Source organism: Phyllopteryx taeniolatus, chromosome 7, assembly GCF_024500385.1.
Source record: "Phyllopteryx taeniolatus isolate TA_2022b chromosome 7, UOR_Ptae_1.2, whole genome shotgun sequence".
In the NCBI taxonomy this organism is placed as follows: domain Eukaryota; kingdom Metazoa; phylum Chordata; class Actinopteri; order Syngnathiformes; family Syngnathidae; genus Phyllopteryx; species Phyllopteryx taeniolatus.
In genome coordinates, this window is record NC_084508.1 from 27,365,850 (window position 1) to 27,391,530 (window position 25,681).

The 25,681-nt window shown below is 41.8% G+C and overlaps 1 protein-coding gene across 1 annotated transcript; it reads right to left on the minus strand.

Moving 5' to 3' along the window:
* Positions 1-5,666: 5,666 nt before the first annotated feature.
* On the minus strand, positions 5,667-23,790 carry cp (ceruloplasmin). Its single transcript, XM_061780237.1, has 24 exons — positions 23,538-23,790; positions 20,929-21,173; positions 19,402-19,614; positions 18,178-18,351; positions 18,003-18,094; positions 17,349-17,511; positions 17,082-17,220; positions 16,878-17,017; positions 16,276-16,416; positions 16,129-16,173; positions 15,818-16,032; positions 11,229-11,379; positions 10,818-11,030; positions 9,522-9,726; positions 8,394-8,533; positions 8,110-8,238; positions 7,579-7,685; positions 7,443-7,498; positions 7,184-7,255; positions 6,557-6,648; positions 6,283-6,422; positions 6,128-6,184; positions 5,848-5,953; positions 5,667-5,757 (listed from the first exon to the last, which is right to left on the minus strand). Exons 1-24 carry the CDS (start codon positions 23,738-23,740, stop codon positions 5,732-5,734), a joined length of 3,264 nt encoding a protein of 1,087 aa, XP_061636221.1. The 5' UTR covers positions 23,741-23,790; the 3' UTR covers positions 5,667-5,731.
* Between the last annotated feature and the right edge of the window lie 1,891 nt (positions 23,791-25,681).

Here is a 25,681-nt window from a genome sequence, read left to right on the forward strand (position 1 = left end):
TGCCCTAAGTAAATTTTTTAACTCGATACTTTGCGGTGCATTAACAAGTTGGACATAAATTGGTTTGTGAACCTACTCTAACCCTAGTATTTGTGTGAAAAATTCCCAAGGTTTTCATACAATAAACAGCTTTCCATGTTCATATCTGTTACAAGCGACCACTGGTCAAATCATGGTCATATTAAGTAAACTATGTATGTTTTTATCCCACGAACCCCTAAATGTAACTGGTATACTTCAAAGAAATTTTACTAACATATTTTCAACAAAACGATTCAAGTTCTTAAATGTTTCTTACATGTCACAAATTGTGTACCACCTCAGTGGAATGACCCATATGGTAATGTTCTGAAGCATGCCTCTGAAAAAAATTGTATTTTCCAAATAATGGACAACTCCGTCCTGGGATGTACATTAAATATTTCACTGCTCCTACAGTGGCGACATAACCTAAAAAGTCGAAACGTGCCATATCACATATCATCTATCACTAACCTATGCTAACTCACTATCCATCCATCCATCCATCCATTTTCCATACCGCTTATCCTCACTTGAGTCGCACTCACATTGACACGTACGGGCAATTTAGTCTACAATTAACCTAAAAGGCATGTTTTGGGGATGTGTGAGGAAGCCGGTGTACTCTGAGAAAACAGACAGAGAGAGAACATGCAAACTCCACACAGACGAGACCGGATTTGGTCCTCAGAACTGTGAGGCAACCGTCATCCACCATCCCGCCACTAACACACTATAAAGTCATAATTAAATTAAATATTTTATGAAAAACTTTTACAAGCCATAAATATGAATCCATTAAAAATCAGTAAATACAGTACGAACTGAGCCTGGCTTCTGGAACTGCGTGAAAATGTATTCTTACGCAGTCTGTAACCTCGAAATGCCGTATGTCAGTACAGTTGTAAACTGAGGAACCCCTGTACTTTTTACTACCTGTCCGTGACCCACCCAAAATGGGTCCGTGACCCACTTTTGGGTCCCAACCCACCAGTTGAAAATCACTAGTAGTTTAGAATTTATATTACTTTTTCTCATTAGGGTTCACGGGTGAAATGGAGTCATTACCAGCTGACTTGGGGTCGGATCTGGTCGCCAGCCATTTGCAGGGCACCAATAGACAAACAATGATTTACACATAAATGAACAAGATCTTTAGGAGCATCAGTGTATTTGTTCAGATAGCCTTTGCATTGAGAGCAGATGGTTCACTCAATGAAGACATAAGAGCAGCTGAGTGTCCACTTTGATGTGAAGGCCGACAAGGCTCACCGCCTCTGGTAAATAGTTGCTTTTATATTCGTAGTCCTGCTGTGTATTAATCACTCGCAGCATGTTGTAGCACTAATTGTGGTATGATTTTGGCATGCGTTACAGAATCAAATGTGTTATGTCTTGCGTTTGGAACGCATGCTGGTCTCCAAGCTGATTTAAACAGATCTCCAGTTATTAAATCATTAATTAGGCTTATGCTAACTCTGCCAGGAGAGCCTGATGTGGGTAAGGCTCATGGCTCTATTTATATGCTTCAAAGATCCTGGTGTCAGAAAGTAAACTCCCGGAAGATACTCTAAGAATGAAATCAGAAGCACAAATCATATTACACAACAATACCACAAGAGACACAATGTGGGAATCTCAAGAGAGCATGATACCAATTTGACAGGTTTGCCCGTTCAGCATGGCTGATTTTCAAAACACCAGCTGGAGCGCTGCCGCGCGGGCCAGGGTGGAAGCCATTAAATGTAGGGGCAAATTTAATTATCATTGCATGAATGAATTTTTTTTTTACTCTTTTTTTCCACCCATGTCAATTAGATTCTTTATTTACAGGTAGCCTTGTAGGACCTTATGAACCGAGACCAAGTCAGAACCAAGACTTTGAGGAATTGAGACCAAGTTAAGACCAAGGCCAAGGCAATGTAAGGTGAGACCAAGACAAGGTTGAAGCTTGTATGCTAACGCATGCAGAAATCTACAAAATATGAAGGAAATGTTACAGATAAAGTATTTTCAGGAGCTGAATTGAGCAGAACCACCTTTATTAATCTATAAGAACCCAGACCCATTTCTCCTTGAAAGAAAATTATGTGCGGACTAACAGAACAAGGAGCACATTTTTTAGGTTTGTTTTGAAAAAGCACCACTTGATGTGAAAGATCTGTACTGTTACATAGCTAACATTGGGCATTTTCCATCCATCCATCCATTTTCTGAGCCGCTTCTCCTCACTGGGGTCGCAGGCGTGCTGGAGCCTATCCCAGCTATCATCGGGCAGGAGGCGGGGTACACCCTGAACTGGTTGCCAGCCAATCGCAGGGCACATTGAAACACACAACCATTCGCACTCACATTCACACCTACGGGCAATTTAGAGTTTTCAATTAACCTACCATGCATGCATGGGAGGAAACCGGAGTACCTGGGGAAAACCCATGCAGGCACGGGGAGAACATGCAAACTCCACACAGGCGGGGCCGGGGATGGAATCCCGCTCCTCAGAACTGTGAGGCTGACGCTCTAACCAGTCGGCCACCGTGCCGCCCAAATTGGGCATGTTCTGTAACTTAATTCATCATTTGTAGAGAAATCTGCTTGACATTTCCTTTTGCTTTGCCTTTTTTTTGGGGGGCGTGAACCATAATCATAACATAAGTTATTTTTTTGTTCCAGTGCCACCTTCCTACATACAGACCCTTTCCAAAAAAAATTATATCATGGAAAAGTTTATTTCCATAATTCCATTCAAAAAGTTAAACTTGCATACATTATAGATTCAGGGCTCACAATTTAAACAATTTCAATTATTTATTTGTTTATTTTTACATAATTTGGGCTTCAAAAATTTTTATTACTGTAAAGAAATCACCATTTACTTTCAGTTTTTGGAGAAAAAAAAGAAATTAGGGTCACATTAAAATCAATCAAAATATGGTACTTTCAAAACGATATGTTAATTTTCAATACTTTGTAGGGAATCCCTTTGCTTGAATCACTGCCTAGAATCGCCGTGGCATTGAAGCAATCAGCCTGTGGCGTGCCCGGAACACCTCACCAGGGAGGCGTCCGGGAGGCATCCGAATCAGATGCCCCAGCCACCTCATCTGGCTCCTCGAGATGTGGAGGAGCAGCGGCTCTACTCTGAGATCCTTCCGGATGACCGAGCTTCTCACCCTATCTCTAAGGGAGAGCCCGGACACCCTGCGGAAGAAACTCATTTTGGCCGCTTGTATCCGGGATCTTGTTCTTTCAGTCACTACCCACAGCTCGTGACCATAGGTTAGGGTAAATCGAGAGCTTCCTTTCGGCTTAGCTCCTTCTTTACCACAACGGATCGATACAAAGTCCGCATCACTGCAAACGCTGCACCGATGCGCCTGTCGATCTCCCGTTCCATTCTTCCCTCACTCGTGAACAAGACCCCAAGATGCTTGAACACCTCCACTTGAGGCAGGATCTCATCCCCGACCTGGAGAGGGCATGCCACCCTTTTCCGACGAAGGACCATGGTCTCAGATTTGGAGGTGCTGATTCTCATCCCAGCCGCTTCACACTCAGCTGCGAACTGCTCCAGGGAGAGTTGGAGGTCCCGGCTTGATGAAGCCAACAGAACCACATCATGTCAAAAAAGCAGAGATGCAATACTGAGGCCATCAAACCGGACCCCTCTACGCCTCGGCTGCGCCTTGAAATTCTGTCCATAAAAGTTATGAACCGAATCGGTGACAAAGGGCAGCCTCGGCAGAGTTCAACCCTCACCGGAAACCAGTCCGACTTACTGCCGGCCGGATATGAGGACCAAGCTCTGACTCCGGTCGTACAGGGACCGAATAGCCCGTATCAGGGGGTTCGGTACCCCATACTCCCGAAGCACCCCTCACAGGACCCCCCGAGGGACACGGTCGAACGCTTTCTCCAAGTCCACAAAACACATGTAGACTGGTTGGGCGAACTCCCATGCACCCTCGAGGACCCTGCCGAGGGTGTGGAGCTGGTCGACTGTTCCACGGCCAGGATGAAAACGACACTGCTCCTCCTGAATCTGAGATTCGACCCTCCTCTCCAGCACCCCTGAATAGACCTTACCAGGGAGGCTGAGGAGTGTGATCCCCCTGTCATTGGAACACACCCTCCGGTGCCCCTTCTTAAAAAGGGGGACCACCACCCCAGTCTGTCAATCCAGAGGCACTGTCCCCAATGTCCACGCGATGTTGCAGAGGCGTGTCAACCAGGACAGCCCCACAACATCCAGAGCCTTGAGGAACTCCGGGTGAATCTCGTCCACCCCCAGGGCCTTGTTTTTTAACCACCTCGGTTTTTTAACCACCTCGGTGACCTCAACCCCAGACATAGGAAAGCCTGCCTCAGATGTGCTAACCAGTCGCCCACCGTGCCACCTCCAATTCAAGATCAATTGAGTTGTTTTTTTTACTGTCGGGATATGGTAAGAACAGCATTTGGTTCCTCCACGTGTGGCAATACACTTGAACTTCTTAATGCAACTGGGGTTTACTTCTATTGAGACTCGCTGTTCCTGTTCGTCTGGGCCTCTGGGGAGCAGTGTGATGCATGCAATGAGATACACACTTGCAGTAACAAAGAAAGTAGAAGTCACAATCGAATATTGTTAATATAATCCGTTTTTCACAGAGTGCCTGAGAGTATTGTTATATTGTCTTTTTTGTGTGTTTATACAGTGTTTTGTGTACCAATATTCATTATTTTGAGAAATAAGTGCCGCAAGTTCGATGCTAATTTTCGTTAGCTTGTCAATGGCGTTTTTCATTCATTGTGTGATAGCTCTGAGATAGCGATTTTTGTGAACAAAAACTAAGACATGAAGTCTGATGTATTCGAACATTCAAAAGATGTAATTCTTTTGTTATGCATTTTAGTTTTACAGTGAACTTCAACTGGAGTGTCAATAAAGGACTTAAAGCAAAGAAACATTCACTCTTACTCTTTGCTACTTACTATGTTAGCACCTTAAGAACCGGTTGTTGTGATCCCGTGGGATCTCCATGCTGTCCTGGCCCTGCTGGAGCGGCGCAAGGAATGGACTGCCTTATCCGCAAATAAAAAGTTTAATGAAGTGGTATTAGTATATAATTATGTTATGGGCTCAGTTATTATATTTGTGAAGCTTTTTATTTATTTATTTTTTAACCAGACCAATCATGTAATAACCAGTCAGTGAGGTAATAAATTATTGGGTTATTAGACAAAAGTTATTATGTTATAGGGTCAGGAATTTTATTATGTTATTGGCCAGTTATTCTGTTATGGGCCTATTACATTTTGAAACAAGCACTTTTATCATGTTGTGGCGCATTATTATTACCTTATAGGCTTTTACACACCAATTTATTTGAGCAATTCATTACCATTTTTCTTATTGTGGCATGGGCTACGACTGTTTTAAGGCTAAGGTTTGAGGAATTTCTTCATAATGGATGAAACAGACACAGTTCAGAACCAGAATAAAATCTTTTCGCTGTGTCTAGGTTTTGCAGATTAAGTTGTTGTAGATAGACTGCCCCCTGCTGCATAACTACAGTAAATACAGCCGACAATGAAAATCTGTTGGATTCAAAATGCCAGGAAATCATATTATAGCGCAATAATTGAAACGTACATACTGTATATCTCTTTTATACTCTTTAATGAGAATACATTGGGAAATGTGTTGGTCTCTTGTTTCTTCAATATTTTAACCAGTGAGTCCCCTCTTCTTCACTGCAAACAAAATATATGATCACATATTAACACATATGCAACATCCTTAGCATCATTGTAAATATGTATTTCCTTTGGGGTTCGACGCACCTTTTTCTCTCACAGTATACAAAGCTATTGTGCCAGCTTTAATATGGTCAGTTACATGACAGTGAAGCATCCATGTTCCAGGATACTGAGGACGCATTTTTACTGTCTACATAGGATGAAGGAAAGAAGAAAGAAAAAAAAACATTCAAAAAGTGTGGGGTAGAAGGTATTCTATTTTATCTAGGACTAGAAAATTTACTGCAGGAACAAATAATTACAGTATCGTTAGTATGTAACCTTAGGAGAATGTTGCTGCGGTCGACTGACCACAGTATTTTACCTGGAAGGTGGCTGGAAAAAGCTGAAACACATCAGTAGTGTGTGGACCTCCGCCCAACTGGCAAAAAAAAAAAAAAGGGGAGATTTTATTGTTCAATTCAGTGATGCTACTACTGTATATGGCAACATAAGTCTTGTTTTGTAGGTACTAATTACCTTATACTCAACACTGTGCCCGTGCCAATGTACACCATGTATATCCACCTCATTGCCCATACCCATCAGGTACCAGTAGACCTTATCTCCCACATCCATGTTCAAACCGTTCAGGTTGGCGTAAACAAAACCATTAATGGCTAAATATTCACGTAGGAAGAGCAAAAGGAACATTTTGAAAAATTAATCCATTGAATTTCAGTTGATATTTAGAGGACGTATGCAACACCGCATAGTTTGCAAGGTCCATAATGTGCTTATGTGCTTTTCTGACCGTGCATCTTGTTGCTTTCTATGAAGTCTTCATCATCCTTCAAGTTTGGTCGTGGGTTCCTGATGTGGGTCCTGATGTTTTCATCTAAATACCTGGTATATAAACATTGCCAATTATGACATACTTTAATTAAAGTACAGTATTGCAAGTGGCAACAAAAATGAGACTTCTATTTTACACTTGGATCCACAAGTACTTGGGCATACACTTAAGGACAATGTTTCCACAACCTTTACTGAGCCAAGGAACACATTTTACATATTTAAAATCTCACTGCACACCACCAAAAAAAATGTCACCTGTGTGTCATCTGAGCTTGTTTCATTGAACACAAAGTTATATTTTGTTGTGTGATTGCCAACAGGTTAATTGCGCCTTCTGCCATTAATGGAAAAGCTTTTAATTTTTGTGCCTGTCAATATACATCACTGGCATAGATAGATGAACAAACATACATTATTTATAGCAAATCATTTTTGTGCCATTTACCACAGCAGACCTGATTATTTCTCCAGGGATCCGGCACAATGGTTGGGAATCTTTTTTTTATTTTTTTTTTATTTTTTTACGAGACTTATGTGCTAATTGAACATTTTTTTAGATTTTTTGTTTTTTAACTATACTCACCAGCTCTCATTCTCATCAAATACGAGCATCAGCAATGCAAACTCCTCTATTTCTTTCTTGAGGCCCAAACTCCTTGAAGCGACAGTTCATAAAAGTACACATTAGCATATATTGTTATTTAATTATGTGACCCAAAATACATTACAAATCACCATTCCATTATTTTAAAATCTTGACATCACACAAACACATCATGTAAAATAAGTTACTATGAAGTGTTACCATCCATACTGAGTAATCAATATGCAGAAATCCTTACCTGGCCCAACTACGGCGACAGATGACCAAGGGACCAATTAGACCGCTGTACAGATCCTGGCAGATCGGGAGGTAAAATGTCAGTGCGTGCATGCGTGCGTGCATGTGTGTGTGCGTCCGTGTTGTCATTAGCACACCTTGGCAACATCCACTGTGGAGTAGTATGCTGACACAGAACACTCCTCTTGTTCAGTGGTTGGTCCTGTATTCTTTGTAACATACCACTCATAGGTGTGAGTCTCACCTGTGAAATACACACAGCTTATGTCAGGGGTGCCAAAGTAATTTTTGGCGCAGGCCACATCGTACTTATGGTTTCCCTCACAGGGCCCTTATAACTGCGAAACCATATTAATTGCCTCATCTTATTATTACATGTACACAACAAAGTGACAGATAGCTAGTTTTGAAATCAAAGTTGACGCACAATTTCCTTTCGCGGGCCACATAACATGACGTAGTGGACCAAATCTGGCCCCTGGGCCTTGAGTTTGACACCTGCGATGTGACAACATCAGAAATTTACTAAATTTAGAATGTTCATTTACAAAAAAATAATAATAATAATAAAAAAACGCTATCAGCTATTCCATTTCAACTAAAATGGCAGCAAAATCAACAACGTGTATGTTTTATTGTTGTGCAGTCATCATAAGGACTTTGGTTACCTGGATTGGTGTGGTACACAGTTGGGCTTTCAGTCTTGACTCCATGGGCATGGATCGAATACGATCTGGATGCCATGTTCTTGAAAACCACCTTTACCTTGTCACCAACGTCAGCATGGATCATAGGACCTAAAAGAGAAGTAGATGCCTTGGTAACCAGAGTAAACAAATTGGAGCCTAAAAGGTGGTACAGCTGATAATGAGTGATGCGCTGTACAATTCTTAGCGCTCATAGTTTAAAGCAGTGTGAACCTAGAAACATAAGGATTGTCCTAACAGCCTACCCATAATGCCGAGGTGTTCCATGTCAGCGCCTCTTTCCACCTGGTTGGTGAACTTGCCATTGGTGAACTGACGGTAAACGACCTTCTTGTAGCATGGGCCGATGAAACCACCCTCCTGGTCCAGGAAGACAGATGCAGGACTACAGAAGAAGAGGCAGGTTTCATTTGGGCACGTGCAAGGCGAACATTTACTTATATTTTCTATAGATTGAACATTTCAGCAATAAATAACAATTCGATTTTTGTTTTTTTCGCCAAATAACCAAAATACTGTATTTATGTGAGAGCTTCAGTTTTTCAATAAAATATCAGTGATGATGAGTCAGATGCAGAACAAGCAACAGATAGCATTTCTCTAAAGAATTATCTGTGAAAGGTGATAAATGCCGTCAAGTGACAAATGAGAGGACTCAACTGAGGGGTATAATTGATTAATACAGTAGCGTATACCACAATAACCTCCACACACTATGCAGATATGCCAAAATATGCCCATCAGCAAGGGTGGTGACATCAGAGCATTATAAAATACTGCTTAGTAAATTTGTAGTGATTCCGGAGCATAAGTTGCTCATTTTAGAACAACTCATAGTTGAGCCTGTAAGAATTAGAGTGGGCATTTTTTTTTTTTTTTTTTTTAAGTTAGTCAATAACAAGGGAATAGGCATATCTTTATTAACTGTAGTTTTTTAGGTTTATTATGACATATGACAATTATGACATATAGGTGACAGTCCATTATTGCACTCAGCAAAAACATCCAGAAAGTGACTTTCAGAGACGAATAGAAGACTCTGAAACTAATTATTGCATTGGCTTGGATGCCAGTGCATCTGCATATTGGTATAAGTGAATATTATTTCATGAAATGCTAATTGATTTGACAGATGTTTGGGAAAAAAAATAAATATGAGGAAAACCACAATTTCTATAAAAACATATGCCGAATAAGTAATCATTAAATCACCAAGATGTAAATCCTCCCAATTTTATTGCAGCTATAAAACTTAAAATCCCTCTCCTGGAAAATGACCAAAATGGAGTTAGCCCACTGTAATACTCAGTGGCTCAGTTCACGTTTAAGGCAAAACCAAAACATTTGTGCTTGACTACCTTTACAGTTGTTACCTTTTCTGACCGCGAAACATTTCAGCCTCCCAAGTACGATTTGGAGAGTAGTCCCAGTCCATCTCAATGGCAGCAATGTAGTAGGTTTTGAAGTGCAACATGGTCTCATCCTGACGCTGAAAAAAGCGGCATTTCTGTACCGTGTAGTTGGCTCGCATTCCACCACGGTACTGGTTGACCGTCGATGATGCCACTTCAAACTGACCTGGAAATCACACACAGGGATGAATAAATGTTATATCTGATTTTTCTTTTGTGAAGTTTGTGTCATGAAATGCCCTGCAGTACTGTTGTTGGAGCTTGGGTGGCGCTTTACGCCCTCTCGCGCGCCCCTCCCCTCTCTCGCTTTCCAGCACTTCTTCGGCCACGCACCTGTCACCAATCAGCCCTTGTTACCACATGCATTTAAGCCTGCCTGACCCCAGAAGTCCTCGCCACAGTATTGAAGTTTCCCTGCGGTACAACGGCTCTCCAGTTAACAAGGAAGCTTCGTAATTCCTCGTCATTTTTCTGACCTCTGTGTTTCTCCTTGTCCTCAGTGTTCCTCGCCCAGTGGATTTCTGCCGCCAAGTCAGTCGCCTGTCCTCGTCACCGCCTGCCACACGTTCTCTGCCTCAACAACCCGCCGGCACATCTCGAGGACCATCTCCAGTCCCCTTTTTCAATAAACCTTTCATCACAACCTCTCAGCCTCCGCCTGCTCTTGGGTCCAGTCTAAATCAACTCGTGACAGTTTGGTTGTATCCAGTATATTTGCCCCAAGTTTGCATGGAGAAGCACAGTCTTCGAGCAAATGTTGGAACATTCCTACTTCTCTGAAAGATAGCATTTATTCGGGCCCTGAAAAAATACCATATTACAGATCCCAAATTGGCTGTAAATTTGGTCCTCTGATTGAGTGCACTTTGGCGTTACCAAGAAGCAAAAATTGAAAGCAAATTTTTTTAACACACTATGTCTTCCATTGTCAAAGGAGACCAGGAACCATTTGGAGCCATCCATTTTGATATCACTCATCTGGCTCAGGGTCACTGGGACGCTGTAGCCTATTCCCACTGGATTAGGGTGAGAGGTGAACTGATCACCAGTCAGTCAGTTTTTACAGTAATTAACCTTACGTGTTTTCGACAAATGAAGGACATTGGAATACCTGCAAAGAACCCACATAAGCACAGGGAGAACATAATTGTACAAACACACTGTTGGGATCCACTTTCTAAAGGGGTGCTTGTTACATTTGTATTTTAATATGCACTGTACCTGACTTTGACTAACTATTAAACTTGAGACACGTACCCATGCTGTCTGGCTCCATCGTGACGGTGCGTGAGATGTGGGGGAAAAGAGAAATGGCATCCAGTCTGTTCTGGCGAAAGATGAAGCGGTTTCCCTGGAAGTGAAGACTGTTGATATCTGTCTCGGAACCCAGTCCTGACAGGTGCCATGTGACTTTGTCCCCCTTACACATAGTCAGGCCTTGGAGGTTCCCGTACACAAACCCATTGATGGCTGAGAGAAACAGAATCCCACAATGGTTAAAAAATACATGTTCGACTCAAATTGAGAAAATGATCATGAAAAAGTCAAAATTTTAATTTGCTGTTTAGCAGCTTGAGGCTAAGACGTTTGGTTACGTTAAGAATTCACATGCAACTAACATTTAGAAGAAAAAAAAAGTTCACATTCAGTATAAATATGAATGCCTACAATGCATCTTGTTGCTCTCAATAAAGGATTCATCTTCCTTGTTCACAGTGGCAGGAGCTGTGGTGAAGGCACGAATGGTATCATCTAGATACCAGCTCAGGTTTTCATCAAATACTGTGGCCAGCAGGTGAAACTCTTTATTGTAGTTCTTCTATAAGGTGGAAATAAATGAATCTGAAAATCTGGCATTCCAAACAAAAAAAAAGTGCTGTTTAATCATCCATCCATCCATTTTCTGAGCCGCTTCTCCTCACTAGGGTCGCGGGCGTGCTGGAGCCTATCCCGGCTGTCATCGGGCAGGAAGCGGGGTACACCCTGAACTGGTTGCCAGCCAATCGCAGGGCACATTTAAACAGACAACCATTCGCACTCACATTCACACCTACGGGCAATTTAGAGTCATCAATTAACCTACCATGCATGTTTTTGGGATGTGGGAGGAAACCGGAGTGCCCGGAGAAAACCCACGCAGGCACGGGGAGAACATGCAAACTCCACACAGGTGGGGACGGGGATTGAACCCCGCACCTCAGAACTGTGAGGCTGACGCTCTAACCAGTCGTCCACCGTGCCGCCTGTTTAATCATCATTTAATCAAAATGCTTTATAAATAACTTAGTAATGATTTTGTAAATACTTAGAAGCATCAATAAACATTTCTAAACTACGCACTACAATTGTTAATATCAGGTTCACCTGCACAAATGTGATAAGCACCACTTTACAATAAGGGTTCCCATTACAAAGTTTATAAATTTATAATGTCATAAACAATGAATGAATTTTATAAACCATGAACCATGATTTAACATACAGTGGGTACGGAGAGTATTCAGACCCCCTTACATTTTTCCCTCTTTGTTATATTGCAGGCATTTGCTGAAATCATTTAAGTTCATTTTTTCCCCCTCATTAATGTACACACAGCACCTCATATTTAATGCACACACAGCACCCCGTATTGACAGAAAAAAATGGAATTGTTGAAATTTTTGCAGACGAATTAAACAAGAATATCACACAGCCATAGGTATTCAGACCCTTTGCTGTGACACTCATTTAACTCGGGTGATGTCCATTTCTTCTGATCATCCTTGAGATGGTTCTACACCTTCGCTGGAGTCCAGGTGTGTTTGATTGTACTGATTGGATTTGATGAGGAGAGCCACACACCTGTTTACAGCTCACACTGCATGTCAGAGCAAATGAGAAGCATGAGGTCAAAGGAACTGTCTGAAGAGCTCAGAGACATAATTGTGGCAAGGCAAAGATCTGGCCAAGGTTACAAAAAAAAGAAACTGCTGCCCTTAAGGTTCCTAAGAGCACAGTGGCCTTCCTTAAATGGAAGATGTTTGGGATGACCAGAACCCTAGATGTGGCCGTCCGGCCAAACTGAGCAATTGGGGTAGAAGAGCCTTGGTGAGAGAGGTAAAGAAGAACCCAAAGAACACTGTGGCTGAACTCCAGAGATGCAGTCAGGAGATGGGAGAAAGTCCACAATCACTGCAGCCCTCCACCAGTCTGGGCTTTATGCCAGAGTGGCCCAACGGAAGCCTCTCCTCAGTGCAAGACACATGAAAGCCTGCATGCAGTTTGCTAAAAAACACCTGAAGGACTCCAAGATGGTGATAAATAAGATTCTCTGGTCTGATGAGACCAAGATAGAACTTTCTGCCCTTAATTCTAATGTATGTGTGGAGAAAACCAGGCACTGCTCATCACCTGTCCAATACAGTCCCAACAGTGAAGAATGGTGATGGCAGCATCATGCTGTGGGGGTGTTTTTCAGCTGCAGGGACAGGACGACAGGTTGCAATTGAAGGAAAGATGAATGCGGCCAACTACAGGGATATGCTGGACGAAAACCTTCTCCAGAATGCTCAGGACCTCAGACTGGGCCGAAGATTCACCTTCCAACAAGACAATGACCCTAAGGACACAGCTAAAATAATGAATTAGTGGCTTCAGAACAACTCCGTGACTGTTCTTGAATGGCCCAGCCAGAGCCCTGACTTAAACCCAATTGAGCATCTCTGGAGAGACCTGAAAATGGCTGTCCACCAACCTAACAGAACTGGAGAGGATCTGCAAGGAGGAATGGCAGAGGATCCCCAAATCCAAAACTTGTTGCATCATTCCCAAAAAGACTCATGGCTGTATTAGCTCAAAAGGGGGCTTCTACTAAATACTGAGCAAAGGGTCTGAATACTTATGGCTGTGTGATATTTCATTTTTCTTTTTTAATAAATCTGCAAAAATGTCAACAATTCTGTTTTTTTTTTCCCCTGTCAATATGGGGTGCAGCGACACGGTGGCCGACTGGTTAGCGCGTCAGCCTCACAGTTCTGAAGACCCGGGTTCAATCCCCGGCCCCGCCTGTGTGGAGTTTGCATGTTCTCCCCGTGCCTGCGTGGGTTTTCTCCGGGCACTCCGGTTTCCTCCCACATCCCAAAAACATGCATTAATTGGAGACTCTAAATTGCCCGTAGGCATGACTGTGAGTCCGAATGGTTGTTTGTTTGTATGTGCCCTGCGATTGGCTGGCAACTAGTTCAGGGTGTACCCCGCCTCCTGCCCGATGACAGCTGGGATAGGCTCCAGCACGCCCGCGATCCTAGTGAGGAGAAGCAGCTCAGAAAATGGATGGATGGATATGGGGTGCTGTGTGTACATTAATGAGGGGGGGAAATGAACTTAAATGATTTTAGCAAATGGCTGCAATATAGCAATAAGTGAACATTTTAAGGGGGTCTGAATATTTTCCGTACCCACTGTATCTAGAAACACAGGCTGTGATGATTAAAAACAAATCTATATATATTTATTTAAGTGTGGAACGGTTCGATATGATTCGGTTCAGTGTGGGAATGATATGATAAGATGCGGAAACAATGAGCTAGCTAACATTTGGTGATGTAGATGTTAATCATAAAGAACCTTGACTTGACTTAAAAGTTGAGTTTGCAGATTTAAAAAAAAACAAAAAAAAAACGGTCTGTATGACCTGACAGTGGAATATTATTAAAATTATCTTTTGGAAAATTATCCATCTCTTGCCCCATTTTAAGCCTATAATTACTTATTATTTTGAAACCAACTTGGTGCGACAAGAGCTAGCCAATCAGACTGTAGAGCTATAAGGTGTGACCAAAGAGACCAAGACCAATTATTTGCCACACGCAGGCAAACAATGTAGCCCCCCGCTTTTTCTTTGGCCGGGTTATTTACCTATGGTTAGCAACAAAAGTTAAATAGAAGGAATTGGACAGCTCTCGCAACAAAACAAGGGTAAACGTTCGTACAATGTACGTCTCATTCACATTAGTGAGGCGCGTGGCTTTCGTGAGGGGAGGGGGAATGAAGTGAGGCTACATTCAAAACTTCCAAGCAATTGGAAAACTGCAAACTCCACCTTCAACCCAATTCTATAGTGACATGCTTACAGTACTTTCAAATATGGAAAATAACATTTATCCCTGAGCATTGTTGCTTTATGGCACTGGACAAAAACAAAATATCTTATATAGTTTCAAATATCAAATTAATTATTTAAATAAACCACTATTTATTTTTGTAGAGAAACTAATCTGCACATTGCATTGTAAACCACTGCTTGCCGAGTACTGACTGACTTGTGTTCGCTTCGGGACATAACCTGGCTGTCCTTTTAATGGAAGCCATGGACATCCACGGGAGTTTCTTTTTGCGGTCACACAGTACCAACATTGAAAAGTATAAGTGGACTGTGAGGGCTCTATAGAAGTATTAATTTTCTATGCTATAGAAGCATTAATTTGCCGAAGTATAGTACATGGGAATTACTGAGATGTACACACTTCTGTCATTGTCTCCAGTTGTATGATTACACTCTGCTGTGTACATTTCGCAGGCCCTGGTGTTGACAACGGGCTTGAGAAAAGGCACAATGTGAGTAGCTAAACGTCTGAAAAGCTAATGTTGAAAACAGCGACACTACGAAGAAATAGAGGTAAACTAGTCGTGTCGCCAATGTTAGTTGGAAAGCAAAACGTTATGTACAAAGCACAGTATGAGAGCCCTCGATCGGACATTTAAAGAGATGAAACTGTAAAGCAACCGATTCCTAGACTTGCGATAGCCGCTCCACAAGTCTACAATCAATGCATCTATGAATTCACTTGCGGATTTTGTATTGATTGAGGAGTCTACTACAGATATGTCGTATCTCTTGCCTTTATGAACGGATAACCAGTCATAGTGGTTTCTTTTTCCCAACCTACCATCTGGCTTCTCTGGATTTCTCTCCAAACCTTACAGTCTGTGCTCTCCCTCCGATTAGCTAATTTCTAGTCCTGTCTGTCTTCATCACTCCCAAAGAGAATCTTAGCAACTTCACCTCTACCACTTTCAGCTCTGTTTCTTCTCTTCTGGTCATTGCTACCGTCCCCAAACCATACATTATAGCTTGGCTTGTCTCATTAAGTCCTGGAAACCATTTCCTTTTCACTCGAGGAAAACTCTTTACAAACTCTTCATAGGGTGTTATTGTATTATTATTGTAAAGCGGTAACTAATAAAATCAAAGTTACATTTCCGTTTCCTTTTCTTACCTGTATCCCTTTCTTAAGAGAACTAGGTCGACAAACAAGCATTGGTCCAACCAGTCCAGAGTTGGTGTCTTTTACGGGGTCTACTCCTGAGTAGTACAGGTAGGTCAGACAGTCAGCCTCCCCTGGCACCGGTCCAGCACCCACAGGCACAAGCCACTCATATGTGTGCGTCTTTCCAGGTGTGACCAGAGCAGCTGGAGGAGGTGTCACGGTCCCTGTTTATACACAAATGTGGTGTAGCAATTTGTTAGTTATAACTCCCAACAATGGGAAACATGCAATGCCATTTTTAAGGAGAATACATCACTTACGTTGTTCACGTTTTAGTTCGCTTAGTTTTTTGGCAGTGTAGGACTCTAAATAAGAACAAATACAGTATAAACTAACATAAACAGAGGATGCTATTCATTTTCATGAAATAAAACGGATTGTACACAATATAATAATAGTGTTTTAACCTTCTAGTTCATTGTAATAAAGCGTCCCATCTTGTTCGATACTGTACTGTACACCATGTGGCTGTAGAGAGTAAGGCCGACTGGCCTTGTTCTTGAAGACCACCTTGATGGTGTCACTCTCTTCAGCTCGCAGCACGGGACCTGAAAGAGACGTGAAATGTGAATGTTTGACCTTTGTTTGAAATGGAATCAGGTCAAGGTGGTCTTTATTAAGGTGTATATTTACACACAGAAACAATTTTTACCTCAACAATGGACACAGAAAAGGAAATGCAGACACATGACAACTGGGAAAAGTAAAGTACATCTTTAATAGTATGGCAGGTATGTAATTAGTATGTTATGCAGTTTGTTTTCTTTGTTTGTAAAGTGCAAGGCCGAACAATAGACATTCTCATCCAAATACTGTACGTATGTGACAATAAATGGCTCTTATTGTTTCATAATGTATTTAGGCAGTCAAGTTGTTTCTGGGCAGTCAAGATGATTCTATGAGTCTAGTTTCAAGTTTGTTTGCTGTAGAAACTAATCATTTAGTTGGTATAAAACATGCATTCCTTGTTGTGGTCTATCTGGTAATATTACAAACCAGCCAAGATTACCCAGAATTCCGAGGTGTCGCTCCTCTGTGCCGCGTAGCATCTTGGTCAGAAAGGAGCTGTCAGTGTATTCCACATAGCGAACCTTCTTGTAGCGACTTCCAATACGATTTGGACCTCTGGTCACGAACATGTCTGCCTCACTGCACAAAGACACACGAGCTCTAGCTCTCCCAAGCATGTGCATGTGTGTGTATAGTGATGAACCTGTCGGTTGGCAGTGTAGGAGCATAGTCCCAGACTTCTTCTTCCGCAGCAATGAAGAACTCTTTGAGCTGACCATGTGGGCGGGGCTTATGGACATTGGGAAAACACTTTCTGATCTCAAATATAGCCTGCATACCACCTTGATAAATGAAAACATCAACATGCAAAAGCAATAAAGGTGAGGTGAGTGGTATCATTTTCAAACTGATATAGTACAGTATATGTGAATGGATCTGCCAAACAATCAGGGGGAAAGACAGAGCCCACCCATCAGATGATCGTTAACAGTGCACGTCAGCAGCCAGTGTCCAGGGTTGTCTGCTACCATCTCAGCTGTGAGGCTCGAGCCAGGGAAAAGACTGACTGTGTCTGTGTGGTGATTTTCGCTCGTCAGGATCTGTCCGTGGAAATGAACTGAATGCATGTCCACCTGTCAGGGGAGGAAGGTGGGCAATTAAATATGTATTTGTTCCCTCTACAGTTGTAGGAGTATACTTAATACAGTTGCTCCTGATCCTGTGGGAAAATAATTGAATAGCATCATCATCTTACTTACTAAGCCATTATAAATACTAATTAACAGTGGTAACGTTTATCATTTACAATATTAACCTACAATAATCTGCCAGAAACCAAAGAGTAAATTAATTTCCATGTAACACAAATTTGAATTTGTTTGAACATTTGCAGCAAGGTTTGCATGAGCACTGACCTCTGAACCATGATTAACACAGTACGAGATGTGTTTCGATCAGTCCACAAATACAGCAGCTCGGTAAGACAGGATATGAGACTTATTTTCCAATATATGTTGGAAGCCGTAATTTTAAGAATAGCTAAAAGGTTGTTTCTCTAATTTTAAATAAACATTTTGACATATTTCGTCAACTCATCCGCATCCTAAAACCACTGATGAGTTACCTCATTGCCTAAGCCGACCATATACCAGTGGATCTTTTTCCCTTGGCACATATTCAGTCCAGGTAGATTACCATAAAGAAATCCGTTTATCCCTGTAACACAGTTAACAGTTAGTACAATTTATGAATATATACAGTAGGTGGAATCTGTAGAGAAATGGACCCTCTTTTCTCACCATGCATTTTGTTACTCTCAATGAAATCTTCATCCTCTTTCAGGCCTGCGGCAGGGTTTGTTATATGTGTCCTGATGTTGTCATCTAAATACCAGCTGAAGTTTTCATCTGACACCATGAATATCAGCGCATACACGTCGTCTGCTGAACTGTCCCCATGTACGTCCAGAGTTCCTGCATAAGAGATGAATTAAATCATCTCTTCCCATGTTTTTTGCACATTGCACATTTGTGTTTTTGATCAACAATTGGGTTTCCAATTACACATACAATTGAAGTCTTAAAATACATGCAGGCTATGTCATCAGGATTTATTAGGGCACTCAGTGGGCACCGGTAGATTAGACAAATTACAGTGTACAAAATGTTGTATCTCACAAAACAGAGCAATTGGATATTTCACAGCTAGATAGTTTCAAAAATTCCTATTTGTAATGTGTGGTGAATCTGATTCGATGTACCACAACTTCAGTGAGATGCATATGTCACACTGCAATATTATAAAACACCATATAGTCTTGTTTGCAGCATATATTGGAATTTGTCTCTTATTTTTGTGAAAACATTTTGCTACTTTGTAACTCATTTGCTTGTTTGTTTGTTTTGTTCAGGGTTATACGAAAGCTGGAGCCTATCCCAGCTGACTTTAGACCTTGGAATGATGACCGGTCAATCAGCAACTGGCACAGATACACACAACTGTTAAAGTAACACAAAATTTAATACAGTATATTTAGATTATTCAGTTAAATATTTTACTAAATAAATTGGTAACAGGCGGCATGGTGTACGACTGGTTAGCACATCTGCCTCACAGTTCTGGGGACCAGGGTTCAAATCCCGACCCCGCCTGTGTGGAGTTTGCATGTTCTCCCCGTGCCTGTGTGGGTTTTCTCCAGTCACCCCGGTTTCCTCCCACATCCCAAAAACATGCGTGGTAGGTTGATCGACGACTCTAAATGTGAGTGCGAATGGTTGTTTGTTTGTATGTGTCCTGCGATTGGCTGGCGACTGGTTCGCCCGAAGATAGCTGGGATAGGCTCCAGCACGCCCGCAACCCTCGTGAGGATAAGCGGAATGGGAGATGAATGAATAAATTAATGTTTGGACTTTGGCAGGAAACTAGTACCCAGGCAACTACTGAAAGAATCTGCAAATTCCACACAGAAAAGCCAGTTATTAAAAAAAATAAAAATAATAAAACATTTAATAAGGGTCCAGTACCTGTCTTACAGAGAATGAGGGGTCCTACCAATCCTGAGTTGATATCTTTTGGAGTCAACACATGGGAGTGGTAGAATCTGGTGAGACAGTTGCTTTCTGTTGGTTTTGGGCTGTGGGCATGCGGTAGGCTCCACTCGTAAGTTACTGTTGTACCAGGAGCCACTGAGTCATCTCCCTTCATGTCAGGTGAGGTACCATCTGGGTACAATGCCCCTAAGGAGAGAAAAACACAAAGACTAAAATATCTGACAGTCTCAACCAAGGGCGGACTGGCGTACGGGGAGACCGGGGCTACACCTGCTTGGCCAGTGGGCCGCCCCTGCCACAAGACGCAGAAGCAAATGAAACAGAAAGGCCGAGAAAAACAGGGTGCGTACAGCTGCCCAGTCATTTGAGTCAGAAAAAAAACAAAAAAACATTATGAGGACTTGAAAGTAGACACACTCATCGTGGTCTCTAAACCAATCTGCCTCTGATTGGCCGTGTGCGTGTCCGTACGCGCATATGAAATGTGGGCGCTAGCGTACACCAAGCTAAGTTTTCTGACACCGAGGTGGCACCTGCAGTTACAGAAAATTGAGCGGCATAAATGGAATTAGTCCCAAAGCCTAACGCCACTGCGACAATGTGCGAACATTTTGGATTCAAGTCAGATGAACGCAGCCATCCCGCGAACGCCAACGAGCTGGTTTGTCGAATTTGTATCAAGTCGCAACAAAGACAATACAACTTAAAACTTCAAAGTGACAAAATCCATTTTAAATCCAACCATCCCACCTAATTTCTTCAGCTGGGAACAGAAAACACAGTGGGACATATCCCCTTTTCCCATCAGCTTCCAATTATGGAACCCATATTCATGTTTTGTATATTCATGTTTTGTATATGCAACAATGCATATACAAACATGAATATGGTCATATTATATACAGTATAGCGTTAGTGTTGTGTTGTTATTAATGTTGATACTTGGCACTTTTTTTTTAATCTAAGATATTTTATTTATTGTTCTAAATTACAATGTCAACGTTCAATATTCTTCGAACAACAAAAGTGAATTGTTCTTAAAATGGATGTAATTGACTTATTATGCGAAGCAAGAACATTGATATAGTGTAGGATTACTGTATCTGTATTCCGTGATGATAAATTGCAATGACTTATTGTTCCCAGGTTGGGACTCATTGTTTCAATGAAATGTGCACCGGGAGTCAGATACTGCAGTCTCAAGTGTAAAATGATCTATGGTTCTGACTGAGTTCCTTTTCTCTTTTTTTCAAGTTTTTGTTTTTTGAGGTTCTTAACTACTCCATAAATTATGGTCCAAAAGAGCATCACATTCTTTTTTTTTGGTTTTTTTGTTTTTTTTAAATCATCGGGTTACATGAAATTTGTGTTGCTGGCTGGTTGGCTCCCCACAGCGCGCATGAACTGGGCCAGTCTGTCCATGACTCCCGGGCCACTTACCCCACTCCCCGCCTCCGAGTCCACCCAACTCAATTTGACAACAAGTCATTAATTCCTCACCCTCACTGCCTTTGCCGTAGTTCAATCCATGAGGATGGATGCTGTACGGTCTGGACGCCAAGTTCCTCAGGTGGACAATCAAAGTGTCTCCCTCCTCAGCCATCAACATGGGTCCCAGGTAGCCCAACCAGTCTTGTTTCATCACCTCTGTTCTATAGGTTGCATCACTGTACTGCTTATAAACAGCCTTCTTGTAGATGGCGCCGATTCGCTGGGGGCCTTTCTTAAGAAAGACTGCAGCTTCTCTGACATTCAAGCACACAGAGAAAATTAGGTACATGCAATATGTTCAGTGTGTCCATTTCGTGGACTTGGCAGCAAAACGTGTAGTAACATGGCCTCCTTTAGCAGGTAAAAAAATAATTTACAACATCGTAAACAAAAACAAATTATTCTTATTAGGATTACTTATTATGACTAAATAGAGGTCATTGGTCTTTGTCAATTGCAAGTTAATTAGGTGCAGACTTTAGGATCCCTTCACCTATTTGCAATACCGCTTGGCTAATTAGGGTTGTTGGTGAGCCGAATAGATTCCAGCTGACTTTGGTGGCCTACACTTTGGACTGGTTGCCAGCCAATCACAGGTCACACACAAACAATCTTCCACAAACATACATCTTTGCGGTATGTGGGAGCAAGCCTCAGTACTAGGAAAACCCACCCAAGCAGGGGAATACATGCAAATTCCAAAGGGTAATGTTAACAAATCTTGTGGAAAGGCACAGGGCAGGGTGGCAGGTGCATTCATTAGACTGTATTTTGCACCTTCTGTTGTGTTGGTGGAGATTTGTGCTCGCCTTAGTACCATTCTACAACCCCAATTCCAATGAAGTTGGGACGTTGTGTTAAACATAAATAAAAACAGACAAATACAATGATTTGAAAATAATGTTCAACCTATATTTAATTGAATACACTAAAAAGACAAGATATTTACTGTTCAAACTGGTAAACTTTATTGTTTTTAGCAAATAATCATTAACTTAGAATTTTTTGGCTGCAACACGTTCCAAACAAGCTGGGACAGGGTCATGTTTACCATTGCGTTACATCACCTTTTCTTTTAACAACATTCAGTAAACGTTTGGGAACTGAGGACACTAATTGTTGAAGCTTTGGAGGTGGAATTATTTCCCATTCTTGCTCGATGTATAGCTTCAGCTGTTCAACAGTCCGGGGTCTCCATTGTCGTATTTTACGCTTCATAATGCAGCACACATTTTCAATGGGAGACAGGTCTGGACTGCAGGCAGGCCAGTCTAGTACACGCACTCTTTTACTACGAAGCCACGCAGTTGTAACACATGGAGAATGTGGTTTGGCATTGTCTTGCTGAAATAAGCAGGGGCGTCCATGGAAAAGACATTGCTTGGATGGCAGCATATGTTTCTCCAAAACCTGTATGTACCTATCAGCATTAATGGTGCCTTCACTGATGTGTAAGTTACCCAAGCCATTGGCATTAACACAGCCCCATACCATCACAGATGCTGGCTTTTGAACTTTGCGTCCATAACAGTCCGGATGGTTCTTTTCCTCTTTGGCCCGGAGAACACGACGTCCACAATTTCCCAAAACAATTTGAAATGTGGACTCGTCGGACCACAGAACACTTTTCCACTTTGCATCAGTCCATCTTAGATGAGCTCGGGCCCAGATAAGCCGGCGTCGTTTCTGGGTGTTGTTGATAAATGGCTTTTGCTTTGCATAGTAGATTTTCAAGTTGCAATTATGGATGTAGCGCCGAACTGTATTTACTGACATTGGTTTTCTGAAGCGTTCCTGAGCTCATGTGGCGATATCCTTTACAAATTGATGTTGGTTTTTGATGCAGTGCCGCCCGAGGTATCGAAGGTCACGGGCATTCAATGTTGGTTTGCATTGTCCTTAAACTGTTCAACTATTTTCTTACGCACTTGTCCACAAAGAGGTGAACCTCGCCCCATCTTTGCTTGTGAATGACTGAGCAATTCAGGGAAGCTCCTTTTATACACAATCATGGCACCCACCTGTTCCCAATTAGCCTGTTCACCTTTGGGATGTTCCAAACAGGTGTTTGATGAGCATTCCTCAACTTTCTCAGTCTTTTTTGCAACCTGTCCCAGCTTTTTTGGAAGGCGTTGCAGCCATAACATTCTAAGTTAATGATTATTTGCTAAAAACAATAAAGTTTATCAATTTGAACATTAAATATCTTGTCTTTGTATTCAATTAAATATAGGTTGAACATGATTTGCAAATCATTGTATTCTGTTTTTATTTGTTTAACACAACATCCCAACTTCATTGGAATTGGGGTTGTAATTCAGTGTGGTAATATGCCTAGTGTACAGCTATGCCAGTACATGTCCACAATCAGTATAGATACAATGTATGCTCTTAAGGGAGAGATGAAAGAGTGACGTTCAATAATTTGCTGAAGGGCACATCGGCTGCCTTTTAGTGACAAGACGAATGCATTTTCTATCCGGTTCTCAATGGACATGACTTCAACCATCCACACTGAGCTAGGTCCACAGCCAAAGCACAGAAAGTTCAAAAAGACTCAGCCACGACCTCACCAGTGCTTACAGTTACAATAAATCATGCAAAAAGTGACTACTTACTCATCTTCCTGGATTGTGTTGTTCTGTATGAGGTTCATCCCACTTGGTGCATAGTTCCAATTAACTTCCTCTATCCTGAGGAAATATTCTCTCCTCATTCCAGAAATGCATACTGGTGTATAGCACAGCAGAAACAAAACCAACACTGACTGCAACATTTGGACAGAGTACTTCTGACTCTTCACAGTGTGTCTCAGCGACATTTGCTCCACTGTCTTGATACTTGCTCAACCGCTTGTTTGCTGGTAACAGTCAATAACGCTAAGAGGGTTCACTGACCAACCACCACCATGACCCGCTCCCCGACTTGCACAAGACCTGAGTAATGTTTAACGTGAAAATGTTTTGCGCCCTTAAATGTTGTTGGTTTTTTTCTTTGATTATACATAAACCGAATGTCATGATTTGTTTTTGCTGACCGTTGCATTGTTTTAATTAGGTTCAGTTTTGTTTCATGTTGTCTTGTTTTAATGCAACTCTTTTCTTCTCATTAGATTTTCTATCCGGTTCTCAATGGACATGACTTCAACCATCCACACTGAGCTAGGTCCACAGTCAAAGCACAGAAAGTTCAAAAAGACTCAGCCATGTTGTCTTGTTTTAATGCAACTCTTCTTCTCATTAGGTTTTTGTCTCCACATGTTCTTTTCAGTCTTCTGTTCCTTGTGTCTACCAATCAGCTCCCTTCAGCCACTCGTCTTGTCCAGGTGTGCCCCAATGTCTCATCAATGTGTTTGTATTTAGTTTCTTTCAACTTAACTTGATTTAGATAGTGCTTTCACAACAACTGCACCAAAGCACTGTCCACACAAATCGAAATAATACAATCATAAATAACCAAACAAAATATTCTTCTCCCTTCAAAATACACCATGGCTCCCTTCACATTGGTACTTTGTGTTCAAGAAGTGCAGTTTCATTCCCTCTTGTTGCACATCGCAGGCATCGGGCTGAAACCTCCAAATTTTGTCAATTTCATTTTACACAAATCAATACTATTGGTCAGTCCTCACATGGTTATGTTTACAAAATCAGACCAAAATGGATTGCTTTCTTTCATGATACAATGTTAATGGGCGGCACGGTGCACGACTGGTTAGAGCATCTGCCTTACAGTTCTGAGGACCGGGGTTCAATCCCCGTCCCCGCCTGTGTGGAGTTTGCATGTTCTCCCCGTGCCTGCGTGGGTTTTCTCCGGGCGCTCCGGTTTCCTCCCACATCCCAAAAACATGCATGGTAGGTTAAATGACAACTCTAAATTGCCCGTAGGTGTGAATGTGAGTGCGAATGGTTGTTTGTTTGTATGTGCCCTGCGATTGGCTGGCGACCAGTTCAGGGTGTACCCCTCCTCCTGCCCTATGATAGCTGCGATAGGCTCCAGCACGCCCGCGACCCTAGTGAGGAGAAGCGGCTCAGAAAATGGATGGATGGATGTTTGAGATGAGAGAGGAAAAAGACTGAAATCTCCATAACACCATAACAGTATGAAGGTGCCTTCATCACAGAAAGAAGGGTGAAATCCACCATTTAGTCATGCTTACTTTTTTTTTTACTTTTAATTTTGAATCTTTTTTTTTTTTTTGGAGCGGGGGACTTTGTTTGATTCTTCCACATGGTTTGTATACCTTTTTGGAGAAAGAATATTTTTTCTTTAGATTATTCCTGCTTCCTGCCTTGCCATTGCTGCTCCCCTTCATTTGGGACCACTCTTGCCTGTACACCACCTCCACCATGACAACCCCACATGCCTGACACCAAAAGCTTCAACTTTATCAGAAAGAACACACTCTCCAAGTACATTTAATAGAAGATGTGTGTCACTGTTATTTCTTTTTCAAGTAATGGTTAATCTCTGCATATAGCATGACCCTCCTGTAAAAGGTTTACAAGGACAGTGAAAAGCAAATACGCTGTAGACAACAATGCTTAACGTCTGGCCTGCCACATCATTCTATGTGACCCGCAAAAGCAAATCATGCGCATCAACCGCATGTTTCTTGATAGAATATATAGATATAGATACAGAAAAAACTGAAAATTGTCTTCACTGTTAATGTTGAGGTATTGTTTTTTTTTGGTGTTGTTTGTTTTTACTAATCCCCTTTTAAAATTAACAAACCATTTTTTACAGGCCTTCGAAAATT